Raw genomic sequence first — 24,339 nt, 5'->3', positions numbered from 1 at the left:
TTTTTCCTTTTTTCTTCATTTTTTCCCTTTTATTTTAGTTTTTTTTCCCTTTTTCCCATATTTTTTTTTTTACCATATGCAAGTCCTCTGGGCACAAGGATGGAGAATGGCATGGAGCAGATCTCAGCCAGCTTGCAAAAAAATGGGATAAACCCCTTTTCCCACTTCCTTGGCTCCCTGGGCAAGAGCAGGAAAAGGGAATTCATGGATCCAAAGCAGCAAATTCCATTAAAGTCGAGCTCCCCCTTCTCCCTGCCTGGGTGATTTTAAATATTTTGGATTTATTTTGCACTCCTGATATGAATTTCTCCTGGATTTTCCATGGAATGAGTGGGAGCCAGGTGTGGGAGGATTCCCTGGGATTTGGACAAGAACCTGGATGGATCCAAGCTCTGCTTCCAGGGATTGTTGGAATTTTGGGGCCTGGAATTGGGATTGGGACGTGGCAGGGCAGGGGTTTGGGTTGGGCTCTGGGGTTTTTAGGGATAATCGAGCTTGGAAAAGATCAGGGATGGGCCAGGAGAGCCCAGTGGAGGCAGGGTGGGATCCAAGGATTCCAAGGGATTATCCCAGCCTGGTTCCAGCCCTGGGAAGATGGAAGGGGGACAAGGGAAGAAAGGAATATTCCTTTGGAGCCCCAATGGGATTGACACCATCCCAATCCATGAAATTTCATCCTGGGATCCTCCCCAAATCCATGTGGGAACATTTCCCTGACCCCTGCCCATGCTGGATCAGGGCTCAGGCTCCAACTCCCACTTCCCAGGGAGAAATCAGAGCACCTTGGTGGGATTTTTAGGAGAAGTGACATTTTTGGGAGGACAGGCGGCATTTTTTGGCAGTCTGGGAATTCTGCTCCCTGTGGGAGAGCCAGGAGTAACAAAAATAAAATACTGATGTATTTACACCCAGAAAATCAAGGATAACAAAAAAATATCCCAGATTATCCCAGGAAGAGCTTCAGGGAGGAGAAGATCCATGCTGGAACTGGAGCATGGATGGAAACCCCCATTCCAAAGGGCTCATCCTGATTTTCCTCAGAGCCTCCTGGACTCAGTGACCTGGGAATGGCACTTCTGCCTCCCCTGATCCTAAAGAAAGTGACTCCAAGCAAACTTTGGATCACAAAGATCCTTTGGAGTTTTTGCTCCCACAAAATCCCGAGAAACCTCAGTGCCCCAGGGAAATAAAGGGAGCAGCTCAGGATGGGAATTAAAACTCCTCTGGCATTGCCCTTTGGAGGATCAGTCTGGAAAGGGCAAAGGATTTGTGCAGCTTTTGGGGGAATTAGTGTGGAGTTCTTTTCAGAGAGGATTTTTGTCCCTTTGGATATTCCTGTCCCTTCAGGAATCGCCTGGCAGTGAATTCCTGATCAGGGATTTGGGCCCAGCTCAGATCAGGGGGAACATGGGGCAGGAAAAACCCAGCTGGCAATGCCCAAAGGAAAATCAAACACAGGGAAGAGGGGAAAAGCTTTTGGGAAGGTCCCATTTGGAAAACTCTTCCTGGGGTAGAAAATCCAATAAAGAAATAACCCAGAGACCCAAATGCAGAAACCCTAAATCCTCATCCTGTCCCATCCAGGTGTTATCCATAAATCCAACCAGGAATGCCCAAAGGAAAATCAAACACAGGGAAGAGGGGAAAAGCTTCCCAAGTTTTGCATTTGAAAACCCTTCCTCTGCTCCAGCCCTGGGGTAAAAATTCCAACCAAGAAATGACCCAGAAACCCCAAATCCTCATCTTGTCCCGTCCAGGTGTTTTCTGTAAATCCAGGAATGCCCAAAGGAAAACCAAACACAGGGAAGAGGGGAAAAGCTTCCCAAGGTTTGGAAAGCTCCCCTTTGAAAACCTTTCCTCTGCTCAAGCCCTGGGGTAGAAAATCCAACCAAAAAAATAACCCAGACACACAAATCCTCATCCTGTCCCATCCAGGTGTTTTCCACAGAATCCAGCACCTTGTGCACAACCTCTTTGTGGCCCAAGCTCTTCCCAAAGTTTGGGAAGCTGGGGAAAGCCTTCCGACCAGCAGGCCTTCCCGAGGTCTGGGAGCGGGGCCGGAGCAGAACCTTTGGCTTGGAGACCCAGCAGGATGGAGGTTGGAGGTGGATCCAGCAGCCCCTCGGGAATTCCGGGGAGGTGCAGCAGCTTCTCCGCGGCCTCGGCGGGGCGGGAGCAGGGAGGTGGGGAGGGGATGGATGGATGGTGAGGTGGGAACGTCATCCACACTGGACACCGGCCACGGGAATCTGGGGGAGCAAGGGGGTTGGTCATGGCACATGGGAATTCTGGGGAAGGGGCTTTGGTGTCCTAAAATTGGAGCATTCCAGATGGAATATTCCCTGCATTCCATGATCCCATGAGAACCCTTCCAACCCCACACATTCCATGATCCCAAACCCTTCCAACTCCCCATATTCCATGATCCCAAGAGAACCTTTCAACTCCCCACACACTCCATGATCCCAAACCCTTCCAGCTCCCCACACATTCCATGATCCCATAAGAACCCTTCCAGTTCCACACACTCCATGATCTCAAACCCTTCCAGCTCCTCACACACTCCATGATCCCATGAAAACCCTTCCAACTCCCCATGTTCCATGATCCCAAACCCTTTCAACTTCCCACATGCCACGATCCCATGAGAACCCTTCCAACTCTCCACACACTCCATGATCTGAAACCCTTCCAATTCCATGTATTCCATGATCCCAAACCCTTCCACCTCCCCACACACTCCATGATCCCAAGAGAACCCTTCCAATTCCCTGTACTCCACAATCCCATGAAAACCCTTCCAACTCCATGCATTCCATGATCCCAAACCCTTCCAACTCCACATTCCATGATCCCAAACCCTTCCAACTCCCCACAATCCATGATCCCATGGAACTCCACACATTCCATGATTCCAAACCAACTCACCACGTTCTACGATCCCATGAGAACCCTTCCAACACCACACACTCCATGATCCCAAACCCTTACAACTCCCCACACACTCCATGATCCCAAGAGAACCCTTCCACCTCTCCACATTCCACAATCCCATGAGAACCCTTCCAACACCACTCACTCCACAATCCCATGGAAACCCTTCCAACTCCACACATTCCATGATCCGATGAGAACCCTTCCAACTCCCCACACGCTCCATGATCCCAAACTCTTCCAACTCCCTGTACTCCATGATCCAACTCCCCACACTTCATGATCCCATGAGAACCCTTCCAAATGCCCACACTCCATGACCCCAAACCCTTCCAACTCCCCACAGATTCCATGACCCCAAACCCTTCCAGCTCCACATAATCCACAATCCCAAGAGAACCCTTCCAACTCCATGCATTCCATGATCCCATGAAGATTCCCACGAGAACCCTTCCAACTCCCCATGTTCCATGATACCAAGAGAACCCTTCCAACTCCCTGCACTCCATGATCCCAAACCCTTCCAGTTCCACACAATCCACGATCCTAAGAGAACCCTTCCAACTCCATGCGTTCCGTGATCCCAAACCCTTCCAGCTCCCCACACATTCCACGATCCCAAGAGAACCCTTCCAACTCCCCGCACTCCATGATCCCAAACCTTTCCAACTCCCTGCATTCCATGATCCCATGAAAACCCTTCCAGTTCCACTCACTCCATGACCCCAAACCCTTCCAACTCCCCACACATTCCATGATCCCATGAGAACCTTCCAACTCCCTGCACTTCATGATCCCATGAGAACCCTTCCAACACCCTACATATTCCATGATCCAAAACCCTTCCAACTCCCCGCACTCCATGATCCCCACACATTCCATGATCCGAAGAGAACCCTTCCAACTCCACACACTCCATGACCCCAAACCCTTCCAACTCCCCACACACTCCACAACCCCAACCCATTCCACCTCCCCACTCACTCCATGCTCCCAACCCCTTCCACCTCCCCTCATCCCAGGACCCCACAGCCCCCAGGGCCCACTGGTGACCGTGGGGTGGCCGTGTCCCACTCACCGCGCGGGGACGGCGCTATACGCCGTGCACACCGTGCTCACTGTGAACTCGGCCTCGCCTGCCATGATGTCTGAGGGCTGCAGGTTCCTGTCGTACATGGGGTTCTCAAAGGTGCCCCTCACGTTGGTGTTCTCGTGGCCGGCGTAGCCGTTGAACGGGACTTTGGGTCTCCTCCTGTGGCATCGGGGACAAAACCCACACAGGTGATGTCACTACACAACACGGAACACACAATGCACACACAGCGCTGCTTTCAAGATAAAAAAATTGAAAATTTATCTTCTGATTCTAAAATTTATAGGTTTCCAAAAGTGACAATGGGTTGGAGGGTGACAGTGCCACCTCTCCAATGACGCTGGACAAACCAACAGTCCAGCAAATTTCTCCTCCTCCATAAAAGAATGCAAAACAATGAGTTATTTACAGAAAGTGTGTGAGAAAGTTTGTTACATGAATGTAAACTCAGAATGCTTAGAAAATCTTAAGAAATCAAGATGACAGCCCTGAGGGGGGGCAGTGACAGGGGAAACCTGTGGGGATGGGGCAGGAAAATCCATCTGGGGGTTTGCAGCATTGATCAGGACAAAACTGAATTTACACCACATTCAAAGCCACAGGGAGGGGGGGAATTTGCTTTTTATCCTCCCAAATGTGGCCACAAATCCCATTAATGGCCAGAAAAACCATTGCTCTCCTCTCCCAAATCCCAAATCCAAAGAAATGCTTTATTTTTCCCACCTCCTGAATTAAACCAGCCCTAAAAGGGGGATTCGAAGCCCAGCTCACTGATACTCCTCTCAAATCCCTGAATTTATTTCACCTTTTGGAATTACTCTCCCAATCTCCCAAACCCTCTTTGTTGCTGCCCCATCTCCTGAATTAAACCATTTCTAAAGGTGGGAATTTTAAGCCCAGCTCACGGATATATCTCTCAAATTCCTAAATTTCTTTCACCTTTTGGAATTCTTGCCCCAAAACCATGTTTGCAGAGATAAAGCACAAACCCTGCAATAACCTTCCAAACCTTCTGTTTTTGTCCCACCTCCTGAATTAAACCAGCCCTAAAGGGGATGATTTTAAGCCCAGCTCACTGATAATTCCTCTGAAATCCCTGAATTTCTTTCAGCTTTTGGGATTCTTGTCCCAAACCCACCTGTGTTTGTAGAGATAAAGCACAAACCCTGCAATAATCAGGGCGATGAAAGGCACAAGGATGGCGGCTGCCACGGAGCTGCTGTTGGATGCAAAGTGGTGGCCTATGGATTCAGGATCATTTTCCATCATGCTGATGTCTGCAACACAGCAGAAATGAACACATTTCCTTCATTTTCCTTTCACATTTCCCACATTTCCAAACCCTTGCTGGGGGAAAAGGCCTTGGCTCAAAGTACAGGTGGCACCAGCAGCAAAATGAGCGAAGTGGTGTTGGAAAATGGAATTTAAAAAGGGATGTGCAAGGATGGAAATCCAGCCTATTAGGGCTCATCATTTATTTACATCTGCAATTAAAGAGATATATAAATTGATTTATTTTGCCAAAAATGTCCAACTTGGATGCATGAAGTTGGGCTTTAAGGAGACTCTGAAATGCTGCAATAACGAGCATCCATAAAGGTGACGAGATTCCAGCAATCTTGAGGGATTAAAGAGCTCAAACCATGCTTTAAGTGGTATTTAGGAGCTTAAACTTTGGGGGGTTTAAGCTCCCAAGAGCCTCTGTGATTTCTGATGGAGACACTTGCTGTGGTGGGAATGGGATTTGGGCTTGGCAGGGATCTGGGAATATGGAAATAAATATATCCAGGTGTTGTTTGTGCTTCCAAACTCTCCCTGCCTTTGGACAGCAGCCTGGTTATCCCTCATTTTGCTCCCAAATTACAAATTTTATCCTTTGCTGTTTGTTTTGTGCTGCTTGTCTCCCACAAACCTCACACCAAGCTCAGCAGAACTCGGAAAGCGCCGAAAATTCAAGCGAGGGATTGAAGAAAAATTCCCTGTCTGGAAACCCCCAACCAGGCCAAAATGGAGCTTCTGGAATTGAGGGGAAAAGTGCAAATCCAAAGAATTTTACCAAGTCTCTGGAGGCCAAACTGCCCAAAGCCTTTGCCACGCACAAAGCCCTGGTACACGAAGGTGCCACTCGAGGACTCTGACGAGACCTGTGGAGAGTGGAAATCAATGGTTTTATCCAACTTTTCCTTGAATTTAATACCCAGCTCACCCCAGCCCCTTCCAAGTGCATTAATTTGATGCAATTCCCCAGAAAATTCTGGCATTTTTTAAGGAGTTTCACTGCCCTACAGCTGAAAATTCTCCATTCTCAAAGGAAGGGAAGCTAAAAAAATCTTGTTTGTGATAAACTGGAGAGGACATTGGTGATTCCAGAGGGAGAGGGGAAAAAGTGGCCATGGGTCACTTGGATCCACATTTTTTCCAAGCTCCTTTGGATCCCTAAAGGGCTTGGGAAACTCCCAGACACAGGTAAAGGGTGAGGAGTAGGGAAAATAAGCTTTTCCAGCAAGATGTTGAGCAGATGTAAAACATCCACAGGGAACAAATCCCGTTGGTTTCTCCTCCAGCATTATCTGGGAGATGATGGATTCCAAACCCCAGGGCAATAAAACCAACCCCCTGTTGCAGGAGGAGCTGTCACCTGCTGGAAAAGTGCCACATGTCCCCTCCCAGCTCTGGGAATCATCCCTCAGCTCCAGGGAAGGGAAATCCAGGCTGGGACAGCCATGGGAGGGTGGGTTTTGTTCACTCACGTGTCCATCCAGGGCCCATTTGTCATTCCTGAACTTGTTGGCAAATATCTCCAGTGGCCCCATGATCTGGTACACCTGGAGCAGCAGGTGCACGTCTTCCTTCTTGTAAATCCCTGGAAAAAAAATGGGATTTTGTCAGCTCTGGTTTGAAATAATTGAGTGGGAGAGCAGAGAAACTACGTCAGGATTTGAGTTGGTGGTGGGAAACACAGCCCAGGATACTGAAGGTATTTTCCACATGGGAAAGGACTCAACTCAATATTTAATTAATATTCAGGAGGGCAGGGACATGGAGCACTGATGGAATCATGAGCTGGAAGGGACCCCCAGGGATCATCAAAGTCCAGCTCACATAATTTCATGGTTTTTACCCAAAAGCTCCAAGTCCTACCTTGGGCACCTCCAGGGATGGGCACTCCAAACATCCCTGGGCAGCTTCAAGGTGTTTCCATGGAGAAATATTCCCTAAAATCCAACCTGGCACAGATTGAGGCTGTTTCATCCTGGGAGCAGAGCCTGACCCCTCTCCTGTCAGGGAGTTGTGGGGAGCCCCTTGAGCCCCATCAGGAGTTCTCCAAACCCTTTTCCAGCTCCATTCCCTTCTCTGGACACACTCCAGCCCCTCAATGTCTCTCTGGCCATGAGTGACCAGAACTGGACACAGCCCTAGAGGTGTCCCAGTGATGCAGACAGGAAGAGAAATTATAAAAGAAAGGCCTCATAAAATCAGGCCTAAATTAATGGCTGCAAGTTCCCATGAGAAAACAATCTTGGTATGAAAGATTCATTAACATAAAAATCTATTCCTAGAGTGAAAAATAATTGCACCAGTATAAACAATAAGAGCTGTCTCATGAGAATCAGTAGAAAAAATATGTAAACTAACTAAAAATACAGAAGTTTGACAAACAAGCAAAATACCTTGTACTGACCCATAAATTAAGCATGAATGTATTGTCCACCAGTAAGATTTGACACAGTACTGATAACACTATAAAATAGAACCTATTATAGATATAGGTTATATTTTATAGTGTTATATATAATATAACCTCTGATAATCCCATAAAATATGACCTATCCAATCCAGAATTGGCTTTTATCACAACATCCCAGCAGTGCTCTCGTGTTGCTGTTGATATTCTCTGCCCTAAGATGTGCAGGGTGTCTCTGTTTCGGCCCGTGCAACTGAAGAATGAGTCTGGACTCTTCACTTTTTGGTCTTGAGGTTGTTTATTAATTCTTATCTATAAAATTTTCTTTCTGCCCAGCCGAGATCTGCTCAGCAGGGCAGCCACAGGCACTCTGTGTTGTCCTTTTATACTACAAACTACCTATAACATATTTACACTTAATTCCCAATACCCATCACCTGTGTTACACAGTGCACTTCTACTCTAAACCAATCCCAAAGTGCCAACATCGCTGCAGAAAATGGAGAACAAGAAGGAGAAGGAGAAAGGCTGGAAACGTCCAAGTTCCTCCATCTTGTCCCCATAACCCCCATACCAAAAATCCTAAAATCTTTATTTTCACCCTGTGATCATTTTGTTATTACACCATTCAAACCTGTGTGACTTTCAGGTCCTCATACAATGCTGGTAACTTGCTCCAGGGGTCACAATCAAATCCCCAGGTGTTGTGGGCTGTGTGCCAGGGTCTCTGAGCCCCGCAATGGGGTCCTCGGCAACTCTGGACATCCAAAGGGATGTGCTGAGTTCCCACACAGGGAACGGCCCTGGCAGTGCCAATGCCACCCCCTCCCAAAGGTCACATTGTCTGTCCCTCACCTGACACCTGGAGCTCCACCCCGCTGTGGTCGATCAAGGTGGCGTTGACCTTGCTGGTGGCAGGGTCAAAGCTGGTGACAGAGAGCATGGCTGGCTGCTTCTTCCCCATGTACTCGTAGGAGCCTTTCCACAGGGAATTCCTTGCAAACACATCTGCAGGCACTGGAATTACAGCAGTGAGAGATGTGAAAAAAAATACCCAGCAGCATTTCCATTTTTTCAGGAAAAAAAAAAAAACAGAGCAGGATTTCTGTCTTTCTTTGAATTCACTGATAATAATTAGATTGTTTTAAATATTTAATATTTCAAAAATATTTTGTATTTTAAGTATCTTCAATCACACCTGCTCTGAGCCATCACCATGAGGGACAAAGACAAAACCAGTAACTTTAATTTGGCTGTTGTGACCAAAAACACAAGGATAGTTTAAAAAACAAACCAGCCCCAAAATAATTTATTAGGAAAAGCTCAAATAAACTTATTAGGAAAACTTAAAATAAAAAAGGATAAATGTACAGGAAGGGCTGGAATGCTGTGGGGAGGAATATGGATCTTGATGTTCAGCTCCTGTAAGGATCCTGTTTGTTGTCCATGGAATAGGATGGGGCATGTGGCAGTTTCCAGAGTGTGAAAAATGCATGTATTTTATGATTGGCTTTTCTCAAATATTAACATTAATATTATATGTGTTGTGTTAGAAAGTGATGCTGTATTAATTCTCTTAAGTAGTGGGTAAATATAGTTTTAGGATATAAAAAACGTTAAAATAGAAACTATGCTATGTAGGATACTTTTTTTTAAAGAAAAGACTTGCACTGAGATAGCAGCCACAGGACACCTAAATCTTTCAGAGAAACAGAATTTATTCTTCTTATCAGAAGAAACGAACTTCTTCCCACCTCTAAGGTGCTGTTAGGATTCAGAGGAAGAAGTAGGGACCGACCAGACAGAATCCTGTGTTTGAATGGAATTTATGCATCGTGTATGAGGTGTATGAATATGCAACAGGCTGTTGCTTTTAATGGTTAATCCTTTGTTAACAGGTGTCCTTTTTTGGATACCCAGACTGTACATAACTCTTTGTCTCTATTGTCTCATATTGTCCTAATCCAAATTGTCCAAATCATTATTACTCAAATTATATTACTATTTTTATAACCCTTTTATTACCATTAAACTTTTAAAATGTTAAAAACAAGCGATTGGCATTTTTCACACAGAGGAGGGGATTCAGGAGGGTGGATTTGAGGGGGTTTTAGGGCTGTGCCCACGGGGAGGAGCCCCCTGAGCCTCACCTGAGGCCTTGGCGAGCGGCGGCTCCCGCGTGGTGCCCACGGGTCTCCCACTGGGCCGGACATCGGCTGGGACAGGGGACAAAGCACAGCTGGTCACTATTGCATTGTATTGTATTGTATTGTATTGCATTGTATTGTATTGCATTGCATTGCATTGCATTGTATTGTATTGTATTGTATTGCATTGCATTGTATTGTATTGTATTGCATTGCATTGTATTGTATTGTATTGCATTGCATTGCATTGAATTGCATTGCTTTGCATTGCATTGCACTGCATTGCACTGCATTGCTTTGTATTGTATTGTGGGGTCTGGCACTGCCCCCGCAGAATTCCTGAGGCTGGAAAAGCTCTCCAAGGTCACAGAGCCCAAGTTGTGCCTCATGCTCAGCTTGTCACCCAGCCCAGAGCTCTGAGTGCCACGCCCAGGGGACAAAGCACAGCTGGTCATTATTGCATTGTATCGCATTGCATTGTATTGTATTGTATTGCATAGCATTGCATTGTACTGTACTGTATTCTATTCTATGCTATGCTATGCTGTTCTGGGGTCTGGCACTGCCCACCCAGAATTCCTGAGACTGGAAAAGCCCCCCAAAGTCACAGAGCCCAGGCTGTGCCCAATGCCCAGCTTGTCACCCAGCCCAGAGCTCTGAGTGCCACGTCCAGGCTTTCCTTGGATGCTCCAAACCTCTCTGTGCAGCCCCTGCCAAGGCCTGACCACCCTTTCTGTGCAGAAATTTTCACTAAAATCCGACCCCAAACTGCCCTGGCCCAGCCTGAGGCCGTTCCCTCTGCTCCTGTCCCTGTTCCCTGGGAGCAGAGCCCAATTTGGGGCTGTCCCCTCGTGTCAGGAGTTGTGCAGAGCCACAAGGTCCCCCCTGAGCCTCCTTTTCTCCAGACTGAGCCCCCTCAGCTCCATCAGGACTTTTCCAGCTCTGTTCCTTTCCCTGGACACTCTCCATTCCCTCCATGTCCCAGATGGACGAGCCCAAAGCTGGACACAGCACTCAGGGTGTCCCTCACCAGTGCCCAAGACAGGGGACAATCCCTCTTCTGCTCCTGCTGGTCCATCCCTGATCCACCATGGGCACACCTGGCTCATGGCCAGCTCCTGTCCCTCAGCACCCTCAGGTCCCTCTCTACCTTTCAGCCACTGTCCCCAGCCTGTCCTGCCTTTCCCTCTGCTCCAACCCCAAGTGTCCAGAGTGACCCCACTCCAGGAGAGCCACAGGGCTCCATTTCCATGGATCAGAACAAGTTCTTCATCCAAGACTCTGTGGCAGGTAAAATGTGGGGGAGATAAACAATTTTTGTCCTGTACAGGTTCTTCTAGACCCAAAAACTCCCCAGAAGATCCCCAGGTGACTCTTTGCAGGTGGCACCTGAGTGTTGGGTCACAGGTTGGACTTGATGACCTCAAAGGCCTTTTCCAACCATGTTCTGGGATTCTGCAATGGAGACCAGTGATGGAGACCCTCCCACCAAGCGAAAATCAGGCTGGGCCATCCCACAACTTTTAAGGGAACAAAATCAAGGCTGAAAACACCTCCCCTCTCCTTCCTTGGAGTTCTGACACCAAAACTGAATCTTGAGTTTATCTGCAGGTTGAAAACCACCTTTGAAGGACCTCAAGGCCCAGGATCTCCACAAGCTGAGAGCCTGGGGAGGGTCTCAGAGCCCAGCTGGTGCTGCCAGCCCCTCACCCAGGCAGATGGGGGGCTTCCCTGTCCAGCTGCCGTCGGCTTTGCAGGTGCGGTGCTCGGAGCCCCTGGTGAGGTAGAAGCCGCTCTGGCAGGAGTAGATCAAGGTGTAGCCCAGGGAGGGCAGGTCCAGGGCACCCACGTTGGCATGGGATGGGGTCTCGGGCTGCTTGCAGTGGTGGGCTGGAGGGGACAGGGAGAACAGGTGAGAGAAACCACCCAGGTGGGCACGGGGAGGGTGAGAAGTGACACGGTGACAGCAACAGGGGAACCCTCCTGGAAGAGGTTCTACACCACAGCTCACAGGGATTTTTCCCAGCTGGAAGAGCTTCCCATGCTGGGTTTCTCTTCCTGGCTAAAGCTGAACCTGGCTCCAGCTGATGAGCTGAAAATCAGGATTGGCCACCCCCATTTTTAAGGGAAAAAGACAAAACCAAAAGGTGCTGAAACACCTCTGAGCCCAGAACTGAGTGCCAGACTAAAAACTGCCTTTGCAATCCCCAATTCTCCCTAAAATGCCACACATTTCCTGCAAGGATTCCTTTTGCAGAGCCTGGCTGAGGGCCCCAGCTCCCTGTTGGCATTCCCAGGACTCACGGACGCAGTCGGGCTGGACGCCGCTCCACGTCAGGTTGGGCAGGCAGGTCCTGGTGGTGGAGCCCTGCAGGAGATATCCCTTCTGGCACCTGAAGAACAGGATGCTTCCCACCTGTCCCAACAGGAGACAATCACTCAGCTTCCCAGGGATTCCCAGACTTTCATTCCATCCCCTTGTCACCACCTCATCCCTCACAGGAGCAGCTCCACTCCCAGCTGAGCAAAAATCCCATTTATGGTGTCTCCAAATTAATTAAACATAAAATAAATTAATTAAACTTCAAGATTAAGGTGACTAATTAGCAGGAAAATGGAAGGATCCACTCTGCCATCCACTATCCCAGCAGGGAATGGGTGGGAATGGAGCCCCCCAAGGGAGCCACTGTGGGATTTTTGTCCCCATTCCAACGATTTCCTGCTGGATGAGAGATGGGATTAGCAAAAGCACCTGCAGGATTTGGCCTGAAAATTAATGGGAATTAATGTGAATAGCAGCAACTATTAATTAGCACTGTAATTAATTTCAGATACAATGCACTGCCTAATTAATGCTGTGCAAACCCACTCGGAGGGCTAAAGGAGCACGATGGGGTGTCCTGCTCCCAGGAGGAGACAGGAATCCATGGAAGGACACATGAATGCATGGGATGAGACATTAATCCATGGAAGGGCACATTAATCTATGGGATGAGACATTAATCCATGGAAGGGCACATTAATCTATGGGATGAGACATTAATCCATGGAAGGACACAGGAATCCATGGGATAACACAAGAATCCATGAGAGGGGACATGAACTCATGGAAGGAGACAATAATCCATGGAAAGATGCAAGAATCCATGGAAGAAGGACATGAATCCACGGGAGGAGACATTAATGCATCAGGGGAGACATGAATCCATGGGAGAACATGTAAATCTATGGGACAACACAGAAATTCATGGGATAACATGTGAATTCATGAGATAACATGTGAATTCATGGGAAGAGACACTAATCCATGGGAAGACACAAGAATCCATGGAAGGACACATGAATCCACAGGATAATCCATGGGGTAACATGTGAATCCATGATGGGAGGCATTAATTTATGGAAGGACACATGAATCCATGGGAGAACAGAATAATCCATGAGAGGAAACTTGAATCCATGGGAGAACACAAAAATCCATGGGATAACACAGGAATCCGTGGGAGAACACGTGAATCCAGGCCAAGGACCGAGCAGGGCTGGCTTTGTGGCACACCCCTCGTCCACGGCCATACCTGGTATCCCTGGGAATTGTTCTGCATCCCAAAAAGAGGCACTCCAGGATCTGCACACGTCGTGAGGCTGGGATCTGTTAAAAACAGGGAAGGGATTTATGGGAGAGCTCAGAGCCCTCCAGGCACACGGGTCCTGCTGTACCTCTGGAACACAAATGGGATTTGGCTCTGAAGGAACACACAGCAACAAGGAGAACACATGGATCTTCCTGTTCCTTAAATCCCTGCCTGCTGCAGAAAGAAGCAACCAAGTTTTTAATTAATGACCAATCACAGCCAGTTGTGTTGGACTCTCTGAGTCTGTCACGGGTTTTTATTATTCATTCTTTTCTGGTTTTCTGATGTCACCTTTCTCTTTCTTTAGGATGGTTTTAGTATAGCATTTTCTTATAATATGATATGATGTAATTTTATTTAATATATAAATATATATAATTTATACTTATTATACAATTATATTTATATTTATAACTATAATAATATATTTATAAATATGTTTAATAGATTGATATTATATAAATACTATAATATAATTAATATATAACATATTAATATATAATATATTATATATATTATATATTACATATTATATTTAATTAGTATATTTATATATAATACATATTCAAGTATATATAAAATATATATTTATATAATATTTATAATAAATTTATTATTATAATTATATCTATAAATACAATTATAATTATATTAATATATACATAATAAATAATGTTTAATATAATATATATAAAATATATTATAAGTTCATAATATAGTATCAGTTAATAATATAATATAATATAATATAATATAATATAATATAATATAAATTTAATATATATTTAATATAATATATATTTAATATAATTTCATAATATAATAAATCAGCTTTCTGAGAACTTGGGAGTCAATTCCCATCTCTCACCCCATCCTGGGGACCCTCACAACACCACAACAAAGCACCACGGTCACCCCGCTCTCCTCTCTGCCCTCTGCTCCCATCCTGACCTCCAAGGACCCCCAAGGGGTTGGGACTGGAGGTGAAGGGAGCCCCCAAAGCCTTCACTGAGCCCCCAAAGCCTTCACTGAGCCCCCCTTACCGATGCAGCTGGGCTGGGTCCCGCTCCAGGTGCCGTCGGACTGGCAGAACCTGCGCGCCGACCCCACGAGCACCAGCGGGGCCAGGCAGGAGAAGGACACGGACGAGCGGTAGGTGAAGCCTCGGTCCTCCCTCCTGCCCTGGGCTGGGGTGCCCGGGTCCCCACAGAACACGGCTGCAACAGCAAAGGGACAGGGAGGTGGCCACAGAGCCCCCAGGAATGCCACATCCCATCACGGCCCATCCAACTCCATGATCAGCTCGGGAATCAGGGGTGGCTGAAGGTGCTGCTGGCTGCATTCCTTGTAATTATCTCCTTTTGTCGATGGTTGTTAATTAACTTCCACCTTCTCCCCCGGATTTGCCTTTTTTTCCCCCCTCTTTTTTCTCTCCCCTAATTGCACGGTGTCACTTTGTTCCTTGGCTCTGTATCACACGGAAAGCCCACTAATTATCCCGGATCCTGGGAAAGGTGTGAGGAACAGTGAAGGCTTTGTGGGATTTAATATGAAAATCGATATTGTGCAGCTGGAAAAGGGACTCAGAGCTGCCTTTAGCACCTTGAGATGCTAATTCCTTTTTTTTAATTCTCTTTTTTTTTTGGTGTTTGCTGTTGTATCAAACCCACCCAGCCTTCACAAAACATTCCCAACTTCTGCTGCAACACGGTGCCTTTTGCTAAAGGATTTTTTTGGCAGTTCCAGGAGTGCTGATTGCAGAAGACTGAGTCACTGAGGTCAAACACCCAGTTTTGCGGATGTTTTGTAGGCAGGAACATGGAAAATGCCTGGATTCATCCCAAATGTGGCATCACCCTTCTGTCACAAGGGGTAGAGTGACCACCTGTGTCCCTGCCTGCACTTCACAGATGCCAAAGCAAGGCTCCCAAAAAACCAAGCCATGAAGGAGGTGGGAGAGCAGCCAGACTTAGGCTTCAAACTCTTCAACCATCCCCACAGCACCAAAAATTCCCACTCCAGCTGCTGGAAAACTCCATTTATGAACGGGGCACGAAGCACAGCAAGATCCCTCTAAACCCTGAGCTGCTCAGTGACACAGAGCTTGGGGAAAAAACTTGGAAAAAGCCCTAAAAAGCTGGATTTGAAGCAGAATCCTGGTGGAGGAGAGGGCAGGTGGCTACTCACGGAAGCACTGGGGGATCTCCCCGCTCCAGGAGCCGTTGCCCTCGCAGGTGAGCACGGCGGGCAGGGACAGCTGGTAACCCTCCAGGCAGGCGTAGCTGATGCTGGAACCCCAGCTGAAATCTGACCCCACCACCTTCCCGTTGGGAATGGCCTGGGGAGCTCTGCAGGTGATGGCTGGGGGAGGAGGAAAAAGAAGGAGAAGGAGGAAAAGGAGGAAATGGAAAAGGAGGATGACAAAGAGAAGAAGGAGGAGGAGAAGAAGGAGGAAAAGGAGAAGAAGAAGGAGAAGAAGGAGAAGAAGGAGAAGAAGAAGAAGGAGAAGAAGGAGAAGAAGGAAGAAGAAGGAAGAAGAGGAGCAAAAGGAGGAAATGGAAAAGAAGGAGGAGAAGGAGAAGAAGGAGAAGGAGGAAAAGGAGGAAAAGGAGGAAAAGGGAGAAAAGGAGGAAAAGGAGGAAAAGGAGGAAAAGGAGGAAAAGAAAAGGAGGAGGAGAAGAAGAAGAAGGAGGAAAAGAAGGAGGAGGAGAAAAAGGAGGAGAAGGAATAGGACAAGGAAAAAAGGAAAAGGAAAAGGAAAAGGAAAAGGAAAAGGAAACGGAAAAGTAGAGTCAGGTCTCTCCACTTCTTAATTATTTCCATTAACAAGCAAATTCCACCTAGGTGCAAAGTCACCTCCTGCTCTCCAAGAGCATCTCCCCGGATTGGCACAAAGTGGGGTCAAACCCTTCAAAGTTTGCAGTTCAATCCCAAATAATGAAATATCCCATGGGAAGGGATCCATGAGGATCATCCAAGCCCTGGCCCTGCACAGACACCCCAAAACCCCCCCCTGTGCATCCCTGAGAGCGTTGTCCAAACATTCCTTGAGATCCTGGGGCTCTGCTCAGTGCCCCACCACCCTCTGGGGGAAGAACTTTTCCCTCAGCATCTCCACAAATCCGATTTTGAAGTCAATGCTCGTTCCCAGCTGAAGGTAAAAATCTGCCCTGACATGGTGTGAAAGCTCATCTCAGATTTCCCCGAAGATTCACACATTTTGGACAACCTGGCTGAGGCTCAGACGAGCAGTTGAAGCCACAACCTGTCGGGTTTTCACCCACTCTGGGGTGTTTGGAGATGACATTTTTGCAGCACTCTGCTCTTCAGCTCAGAGCAGCCAAACCTGTGCCTCCAAATGAGACTCTTGGCCACATTCTGGATAATTTCTGCAGCATTTGCTCAGTGCAGAGGATGAAAAAGGAGAGGAAGAATTGCTCTTTACAGCCTCTGAAGGAGCTGGAGCGCATTTGAGGGTTTTTATGTGGCCTGTTTTTATATCAGTTCCGTGACAGGTGAATTTTCCAGATTTTTAAAGGAATGCAGCGATGCTGCCACTCATTTTATCTGTGCTGGGGGGTCAGGAAAACAGATCCAGCCTGCCCAGCCACTGCTTTCCTATTTCCCTTTTCTATCTCTGAACCACAGGAGCCATCTCAGAATAATGAAAAGACTCGCAGGGAACATTTTTCAGATGTTTCTGGGTGATGCCAGCACAGCGTCTGCTGGAAAAACACAATATTTCATCTGAGCTTGATCCGAGTTTTTTGTGCAAAATCACTTTACTCCCTGGGCTTTGAAGGAGAGCAGCAACTCCTTCCCTCCCTGCCAGGCACAGATTGATAGCCCTGAGCACAGCAAGGCGTTGCTGCTTCCCTGACAAATGCCAAACTTTGTGTGTGGAATGAGGGAGATGAGGAACGCCCAGCCAGGCTTTCATGGAAACTCTGGTGGCCTCCAAAACTTGTGTCCTGCAGGGTTCCTTACCCTTGCAGACGGGTTTGGTGCCGTTCCAGGTGCGGTCTTTGGTGCAGGTGAGGGCAGCAGCTCTGTCTGACTCCATCATGAAGCCAGGAGTGCACTGGAACACCACGGATTTGTTGTAGGTGAAGTCACTGCCCAGCCTCAGCCCGTTGGCCGGCACACCGGGGTCTCCACAGTTGATCACTGCCAAGGAAGGGAAAAAGGAGAATTTCTGGCAGCTGGAACCATGCCTGGAATGGTCCGGAATGTTTTTTTCCAGGTGGGGTTTAACCAGTTAAATGTGGAGCAGGTTTGCAGCCTGCGATTTGGTTCATTTGTCCTTGGTGCCCAGCTGGAGCAGGAATTGTTTTGTCTCCCTGCTCTGTGCACAGAGCTCACCATCCCTGATATGAAGCCCAGACCCACACACCAAAGCAGCACAGAACCTGAGAAATATAAAAGTTAAAACCAGAGGCGCCACCAGTGCTCACCAGTGCACTCGGGGCTGGTCCCAGTCCAGGTGCCATTGACGGTGCAGTGCCTGCTCAGCACCCCAGTGGAGTAATAACCCTCCCTGCACTGGTAGATGATGGAGCTGGAGAACACCAGGCCGTCGTTGAAGATCACCCTGGCGTTGCTGGGAGTCCCGGGGTTCCCGCAGGAAATCAGTGCCAGGGGAAACGGGGAAATTCAATTAAAATCACCCAGAAACCACAAACCGACCCCCAGGGCTCCGAGGGGTTCCTCCTGCATTGCCTGTGCTCAGGAAAGGCAAGTTCTGAGGACATGAGAACACTTCTGGGGACATGAGAACAGTTCTGGGGACACCAGAGCCATTCTGGGGACACTAGAGCAGTTCTGGGGACACCAGGACAGCTCTGGGGACAATAGAACAGTCCTGGGGACATTGGGGCAGCTCGGGGACATCAGAGCAATTCTGGGGACACTGGGGCAGTTCTGGGGACATCAGAGCAATTCTGGGAATACCGGGATAGTCCTGGGGACAGCAGAACAACTCTGGGGACACCAGGGCAGTTCTGGGGACACCAGAAGAGCTCTGGGGATAGTGGGGCAGCTCTGGGGACACCAGAACAGCTCTGGGGACACTGGGGCAGCTCTGGGGACACCAGAACAGTACTGGGGACACTGGGGCAGCTCGGGGGACATCAGAGTAATTCTGGGGACACCTGGGCAGTCCTGGGGACCCCAGGGCAGCTCTGGGGACACTGGAGGTGTTCTGGAGACACCAGGGCAGCTCTGGGGACACCAGAATACCTCTGGGGACACCGGGGCAGTCCTAGGGACACCAGAACAGCCCTGGAGACATCAGAGTGATTCTGGGGACACAGAAGAGCCCCGTGTCGCAGCAGTACCTTCGCACTCGGGCTGCGTGCCGCTCCAGGAGCCGTTGGCGTGGCAGACCCTCTCGGAGGAGCCGCGCAGGGAGTAGCCGGGCTCGCAGCTGAACCGCACCACGCTGCCCACGTCGAAGGCGTCCCCCAGCCCGATCCCGTGCGAAGGGATCCCGGGGTCGCCACACACGCCCTGGCTGCCCCCTGCCAGGAGAGCACAGAGTCACCACAGCCACCAGGGATGGAGGCTCCTGTCCCTTGTCACCCTCATCGGGAATTCCACCCCCAGCAGAGCAGTGGAACTCCAAATTAAACATTCCCTGATTCCGTGAGCCCCCCTGGTTTTGAGCTGGATGCAAACATGGCCACAATTCCTGAATCCCAAGGTGGAGGCTCCAGCATCAGCCCCAGGGATGTTTCTCCTCCGTGAAGGAATTCCCACGTGCTCCAAGCCAGCCCTGAGCAGCTGGGAGTGAGGGAACAAGGAGGGTTGGGGCATGGGAGGAAGGGAAGGGAAAAGGGGAAAAGGGGAAAAGGGGAAAAGGGGAAAAGTGGAAAAGGGAAGGGTTGGGGGTGTCCAGGGAAGGGAAGTTCAGGTAAGGGAAGGGGAGGGAGGTGCCTCCTCCTCAAGGCGCAAGAGTAGGTGATGATGGGTGGGAGGTGATGACAATGGATGGGTGACCATGAACGAGTGACCATGGCCAGCTGATGGTATCTGGGTGACCACGAACAGGTGACCAAGAACAGGTGACCATGAACAGGTGATGGTATCTGGGTGACCACAAACAGGTGACCATGGCCAGCTGACTGTGGCTGGGTGACCATGAATGGCAGTGATCATGAACAGGTGACCAAGAAGGGATGACCATGAATGGGTGACCACAAACAGGTGACCATGGCCAGCTGACTGTGGCTGGGTGACCATGAATGGCAGTGATCATGAACAGGTGACCAAGAAGGGATGACCATGAATGGGTGACCACAAACAGGTGACCATGGCCAGCTGACTGTGGCTGGGTGACCATGAATGGCAGTGATCATGAACAGGTGACCAAGAAGGGATGACCATGAATGGGTGACCACAAACAGGTGACCATGGCCAGCTGACTGTGGCTGGGTGACCATGAATGGCAGTGATCATGAACAGGTGACCAAGAAGGGATGACCATGAATGGGTGACCACAAACAGGTGACCATGGCCAGCTGACTGTGGCTGGGTGACCATAAATGGATGACCATGGCTAGGTGACCATGAACAGGTGACGAAGAACAGCTGACCAAGAACAGATGACCATGAACAGGTGACCATGAACAGGTGACCATGTCTGTGTGCCCCCCAGGGCCCTTCCCAAGCCCCCTCACCCGAGCAGTGTGGCAGGGAGCCGCTCCAGCGCCCGTCCAGCTGGCACATCCTCGTGGCATTGCCCACCAGCGTGCGCCGGCCCAGGCAGCTGTACCTGACCACGGAGCCCACCGTGTGCTTGTCCCCCGAGATCTGCGCGTGGGGAGGGGACCCGGGGTGGCCACAGGACACCACTGCAACAGAGACACGGCTTCAGCACCCGGGGATCCAGAATTCTGGCTTGGGGGGACCTTAAATGTCAGTTAGTGCCACTCCTTTCCATGGGCAGGGATGCTTTTCCCTATCCCTGGTTGCTCCAAGCCCTGTCCAGCCTGGCCTTGGACACTTCCAGGGATGAGGACAGTCCCAGCTGCTCTTGGCACATGTGCCAAAGCCTCCCCATCCTCACAGGGAAGTTCAACACACAGGAAACAAAACATAAGAAAATCTCCTTTTTTTTTAAACTTTGAAACCCAGGAATCCAAGGAATCAGTGGTAAAATTGACCTGGGTTTCCAAATGTCAACAAATCCTCCAAATCCCAACATTTTATGCGAGATAAAATGGAGGAAGGAGATTCCTTGTACTCAAGGAGGCTGAGGGAACCTGGGATTGGGGTTTTAACAGGAATTCCCTCCCGGCTGTGGGAACATGGATCATCACTCACCAGCTCCCCAGGATCCATGCAAGGGGTGAAGAGAGGACAAAAGGAAAGGAAAACGTGTCCAAAACTGCTCGGTAGGATTTGGTGTGGAGGGAGAAATGTGGGAAAAAACAAAAGGAACAATCCCAGCTTTGGAACAGCTCAAGCCAATTGGAATTTCTGGAGTTGGGCAGGGAATGGGATTGCAGCTGGTTTGGTGCCCAAAGGGACAAAATGGTCATGCTGGGGTGGGGCTGCTCCTGCCTGCACCTCCCTAAGGCAGCTAAAATCCACTCTGGATCCCAAATTCCCAGTGTAAGATTGAGACTCACTCACTCAGGTGAGTCCTCACTCAGGTAAGCCCTCACTCATCCAGGTGTACCCTCAGCCACTCAGGTGAGCTCTCCCTGTGCTCCAGAGCTGCTCCTGCCCTCCACCTGCACTATCCCAGCAGGATCCTCTCCTCAAACCCCACAACCCATCAGGATTCCACCTGGAACACCCAAATCCATCAGGATCCGCCTGTCCCTACAGAGAGAACACCCTCCAGCAGGATCCTCTCCTCAACCCCAAAATCCATCGGGATTCCACTTGGAATCTCCAAAATCCGTCAGGATCTACCTGTTGCTACATAGAGAATGTCTCTTTTCCTCAAACCCCAAAATTCGTGAGGATTCCACCTGGAACCGCTAAAATCCAATGGAATCCACCTGTCCCTACATAGAGAACCCTCTCCAGCAGTATCCTCCCCTCAAACCCCAAAATTCATTGGGATTCCACCTGGAACCCCTAAAATCCACTGGGATTCATGTGTCCTTACAAAGAGAACCCCCTCCACCAGTATCCTCTCCTCAAACCCTAAAACACATCAGGATTCCACCTGAAACCCCCAAAATGCATCAGGATCTGCCTGTCCCGAGACAGAGGACCTCCTCCACCAGAATTCTTTCTTCAAACCCCAAAATTCATTGGGATTCCACCTGGAACGCCCCCAAATCCACTGGGATCCACCTGTCCCTACACAGAGAAACCCCTCCAGTAGAATCCTCTCTTCAAACCCTAAAATCCATCAGGATCCACCGTTTCCTGAGAATGCCCTCCAGGAGGATCCTCTCCTCAACCCCAAAACCCATCAGGATTCCACCTGGAACCCCCAAACCCATTGGGATCTGCCTTTCCCTACACAGAGAATGCCTCCAGGAGGATCCTCTCCTCAACCCCAAAACCCCCTCCCTAGGAAACTCCTGAAACCACTGGGACCATTCCCACATGGATTTTTTTGTGGGGATTTTTTTTGGGATGGATTTTCCCTCACGAATCCTGCTGACCCCCACGAGATGCGCTGGACAGGGAGAGGGGTTGGGGCCACTTACAAAGGCACTGGGGGAGGGCTCTGTCCCACGTGCCATCGCCCTGGCACGTCAGGACGTGCGTCCCCAACAGATAAAATCCGTGGCTGCACTGATAGGACACGGTGGTGCCGAAGCTGAACCTGTGCGGGCCGCTCGGCTGCACTTGCCGCACGCTGTTTTCCAGATGCCCGGGGTCAGAACAGTTCACAACTGCAAACAGACAACAGAACAACACCCAGAAAATAATGGGAAGCGAAAAGTGAGGCAGAAAATGTGAAGTTTAAAAAAAAAAAAAAAATTGGTGGGAAGTTGAAGATTTTATGCTGATTTAAGATTTTTTTTCCCGAGATTTTTTCTCTGAGATTTTTTTTTCTCCGAGATTTTTGAGGGTGGGAGTGGAAAAATTTCTTGTGAAAAAGGGAGTCCAGGCAATCCTGCAGGTTGTCACCCAGCAGCAGAGGCTGGATCTCCAAATTGGGATTGAGATTATCCAGCTGGGAATAACTGATCCCAAACCGGGATTTTTTTGGGAATAATTGATAATCCAGCATGGCCAGAGATCCTGGATTAGGGGGATGCAGAGGGAGGGAGTGCAGGGAGGGGAGGGGATTTGGGAAGTGAATCTGAGTGCTGATCCCATGGGAAAAGAGGGAAAAGGGCTCTGCACAAAGCTGTGGGAAGATATTTCCTGGGAAGATAAACGAGGAGGTTGGACAAGGTGATTTGGGGGGGAGCAGAGGAGAGATCCTGATTTTCCATGGACATGGATTGTGACCACCAGGGCGTGTTTATAGGCTGTGCCTGCCTTTAACACCCTCTGAGCCCAAATTTGGGTCTGATCCCAAATCTGATCTGATCTGTGCCTGCCTTTAACACCCTCTGAGCCCAAATTTGGGTCTGATCCCAAATTTCCAACACGCTCCAACTCCTTGGAGAACGCATTGAGGTGAGGAAATCCCGTGGGATTTACAGCATCCCTGGCATCTCCAACCACATCCCCTGGGTGGTTTCCAGGGATTTCTGGCTTGGGATCATGGAGAATCCCCAGGGAAGGCCAGACTGACCTCGGCAGGAGGGCAGGGTGCTGCTCCACTGGCCGTTGGCCAGGCACTGGGATTGGGAAGCTCCCTCCAGGCGGAATCCGGGGTTGCACTGGAATTTGGCCACGTCGTTGAGGTTGAACTGGGAGCCCTGGGTGAGGCCATTGGGGGGGTTGCCAGGGTGGCCACAGGTGATGGCTGCAAGGACAAAATGGAAATGTCACTGGATTTATTCCTGGAGAAAAGTGGATTATTCATTGGAAAAAGATGTGAAGGTAGGAGAGCATAAAAACCGCCACATCAATCCCAAACCCCAAAGATTTGGGGCTTCTCTGTTGAGATACAGGATGACATTGAAAAAAAGGGATTTTTTTAGGTTTTATTTGCTCCAGGAATTCCCTGCATCCCTCTCCAGGCAGCCGAGTGCCAGGATCCCACTGATTTACACCACACATCCCTCTCCAAAAATCCCAGCTCCTGCTCTTAACCCCACACCACCCCACGCATCCAAACTCTGTTGTTCCCTCCCTCTCTCCCTGTCCCCCCTGGGCTGAAGGAATGACAAGTACTGATGAACACAAGAATTTAAGAACAGAAAGATTTGATGGACAAGTAAAATACCTTTTACTCACCAACAGAATAACTGGCAAGAAACCTACCAACCAATTGGAGTCACACGTGAGGTGTGTGACTAAAACTACATAAAAATGAGTTATGTGAATAAAGAATGGGTTTTTTCCTGCATGAAGAAAATGGAGTCTTGATAAAAAAACACCCCAAAGGTGTGTGCATGGCCACCCCACACCTCGAGGGTGTGAGCTCTGCCCAGCCCCTTCCAGGCCCTCCAGGCTGGGATGTCCCCTCAGGGCTGAAGGAATGACAAGTACTGACGCACACAAGAATTTAAGAACAGAAAGATTTAATGGACACAGACCAATAAAGTAATTAGCCAGAAAGCTACTAACCAATTGGAAAGACACATGAGGTCTGTAAAACTGCATAAAAATGAGTTGTGTGAATAAAGAATAGGTTTTTTCCTGCATGAACAAAATGGAGTCTTGATAGCAAAACACCCCGAACGCGCGCGCAGCACAACCACCTCATACCTCAACCACCCCACACTTTGGGGGTGTGAGCTCTGCCCAGCCCCTTCCCCA

The 24,339-nt window shown here is 49.0% G+C and overlaps 1 protein-coding gene across 1 annotated transcript in view; it reads right to left on the bottom strand.

The window, feature by feature from the left end:
• Positions 1–2,176: 2,176 nt before the first annotated feature.
• Positions 2,177–24,339, bottom strand: part of LOC128937660 (CUB and sushi domain-containing protein 2-like) — a 140,979-nt gene continuing 118,816 nt past the window's right edge. The window contains exons 50-67 of the mRNA XM_054277455.1: positions 23,207–23,380; positions 22,164–22,352; positions 20,169–20,342; positions 18,828–19,010; positions 17,946–18,122; positions 17,479–17,658; positions 15,679–15,852; positions 14,535–14,708; positions 13,435–13,508; positions 12,164–12,275; positions 11,570–11,749; positions 9,863–9,928; positions 8,568–8,729; positions 6,778–6,890; positions 6,084–6,171; positions 5,166–5,304; positions 4,045–4,186; positions 2,177–2,249 (exon numbers count right to left, since the gene is read on the bottom strand). Coding sequence (XP_054133430.1) covers positions 2,220–2,249; positions 4,045–4,186; positions 5,166–5,304; positions 6,084–6,171; positions 6,778–6,890; positions 8,568–8,729; positions 9,863–9,928; positions 11,570–11,749; positions 12,164–12,275; positions 13,435–13,508; positions 14,535–14,708; positions 15,679–15,852; positions 17,479–17,658; positions 17,946–18,122; positions 18,828–19,010; positions 20,169–20,342; positions 22,164–22,352; positions 23,207–23,380 — 2,531 coding nt within the window. The 3' untranslated portion in view covers positions 2,177–2,219. The remainder of the gene's footprint in view (positions 2,250–4,044; positions 4,187–5,165; positions 5,305–6,083; positions 6,172–6,777; positions 6,891–8,567; positions 8,730–9,862; positions 9,929–11,569; positions 11,750–12,163; positions 12,276–13,434; positions 13,509–14,534; positions 14,709–15,678; positions 15,853–17,478; positions 17,659–17,945; positions 18,123–18,827; positions 19,011–20,168; positions 20,343–22,163; positions 22,353–23,206; positions 23,381–24,339) is intronic.

This window comes from Melozone crissalis, unplaced genomic scaffold (genome assembly GCF_028551555.1).
Source record: "Melozone crissalis strain CALT ecotype California unplaced genomic scaffold, PUWL_Pcris_2 ptg000020l_1, whole genome shotgun sequence".
Taxonomy (NCBI): domain Eukaryota; kingdom Metazoa; phylum Chordata; class Aves; order Passeriformes; family Passerellidae; genus Melozone; species Melozone crissalis.
The sequence above is the reverse complement of the archived record's forward strand: the minus strand, read 5'-3'. Positions and strand labels throughout refer to the sequence as shown.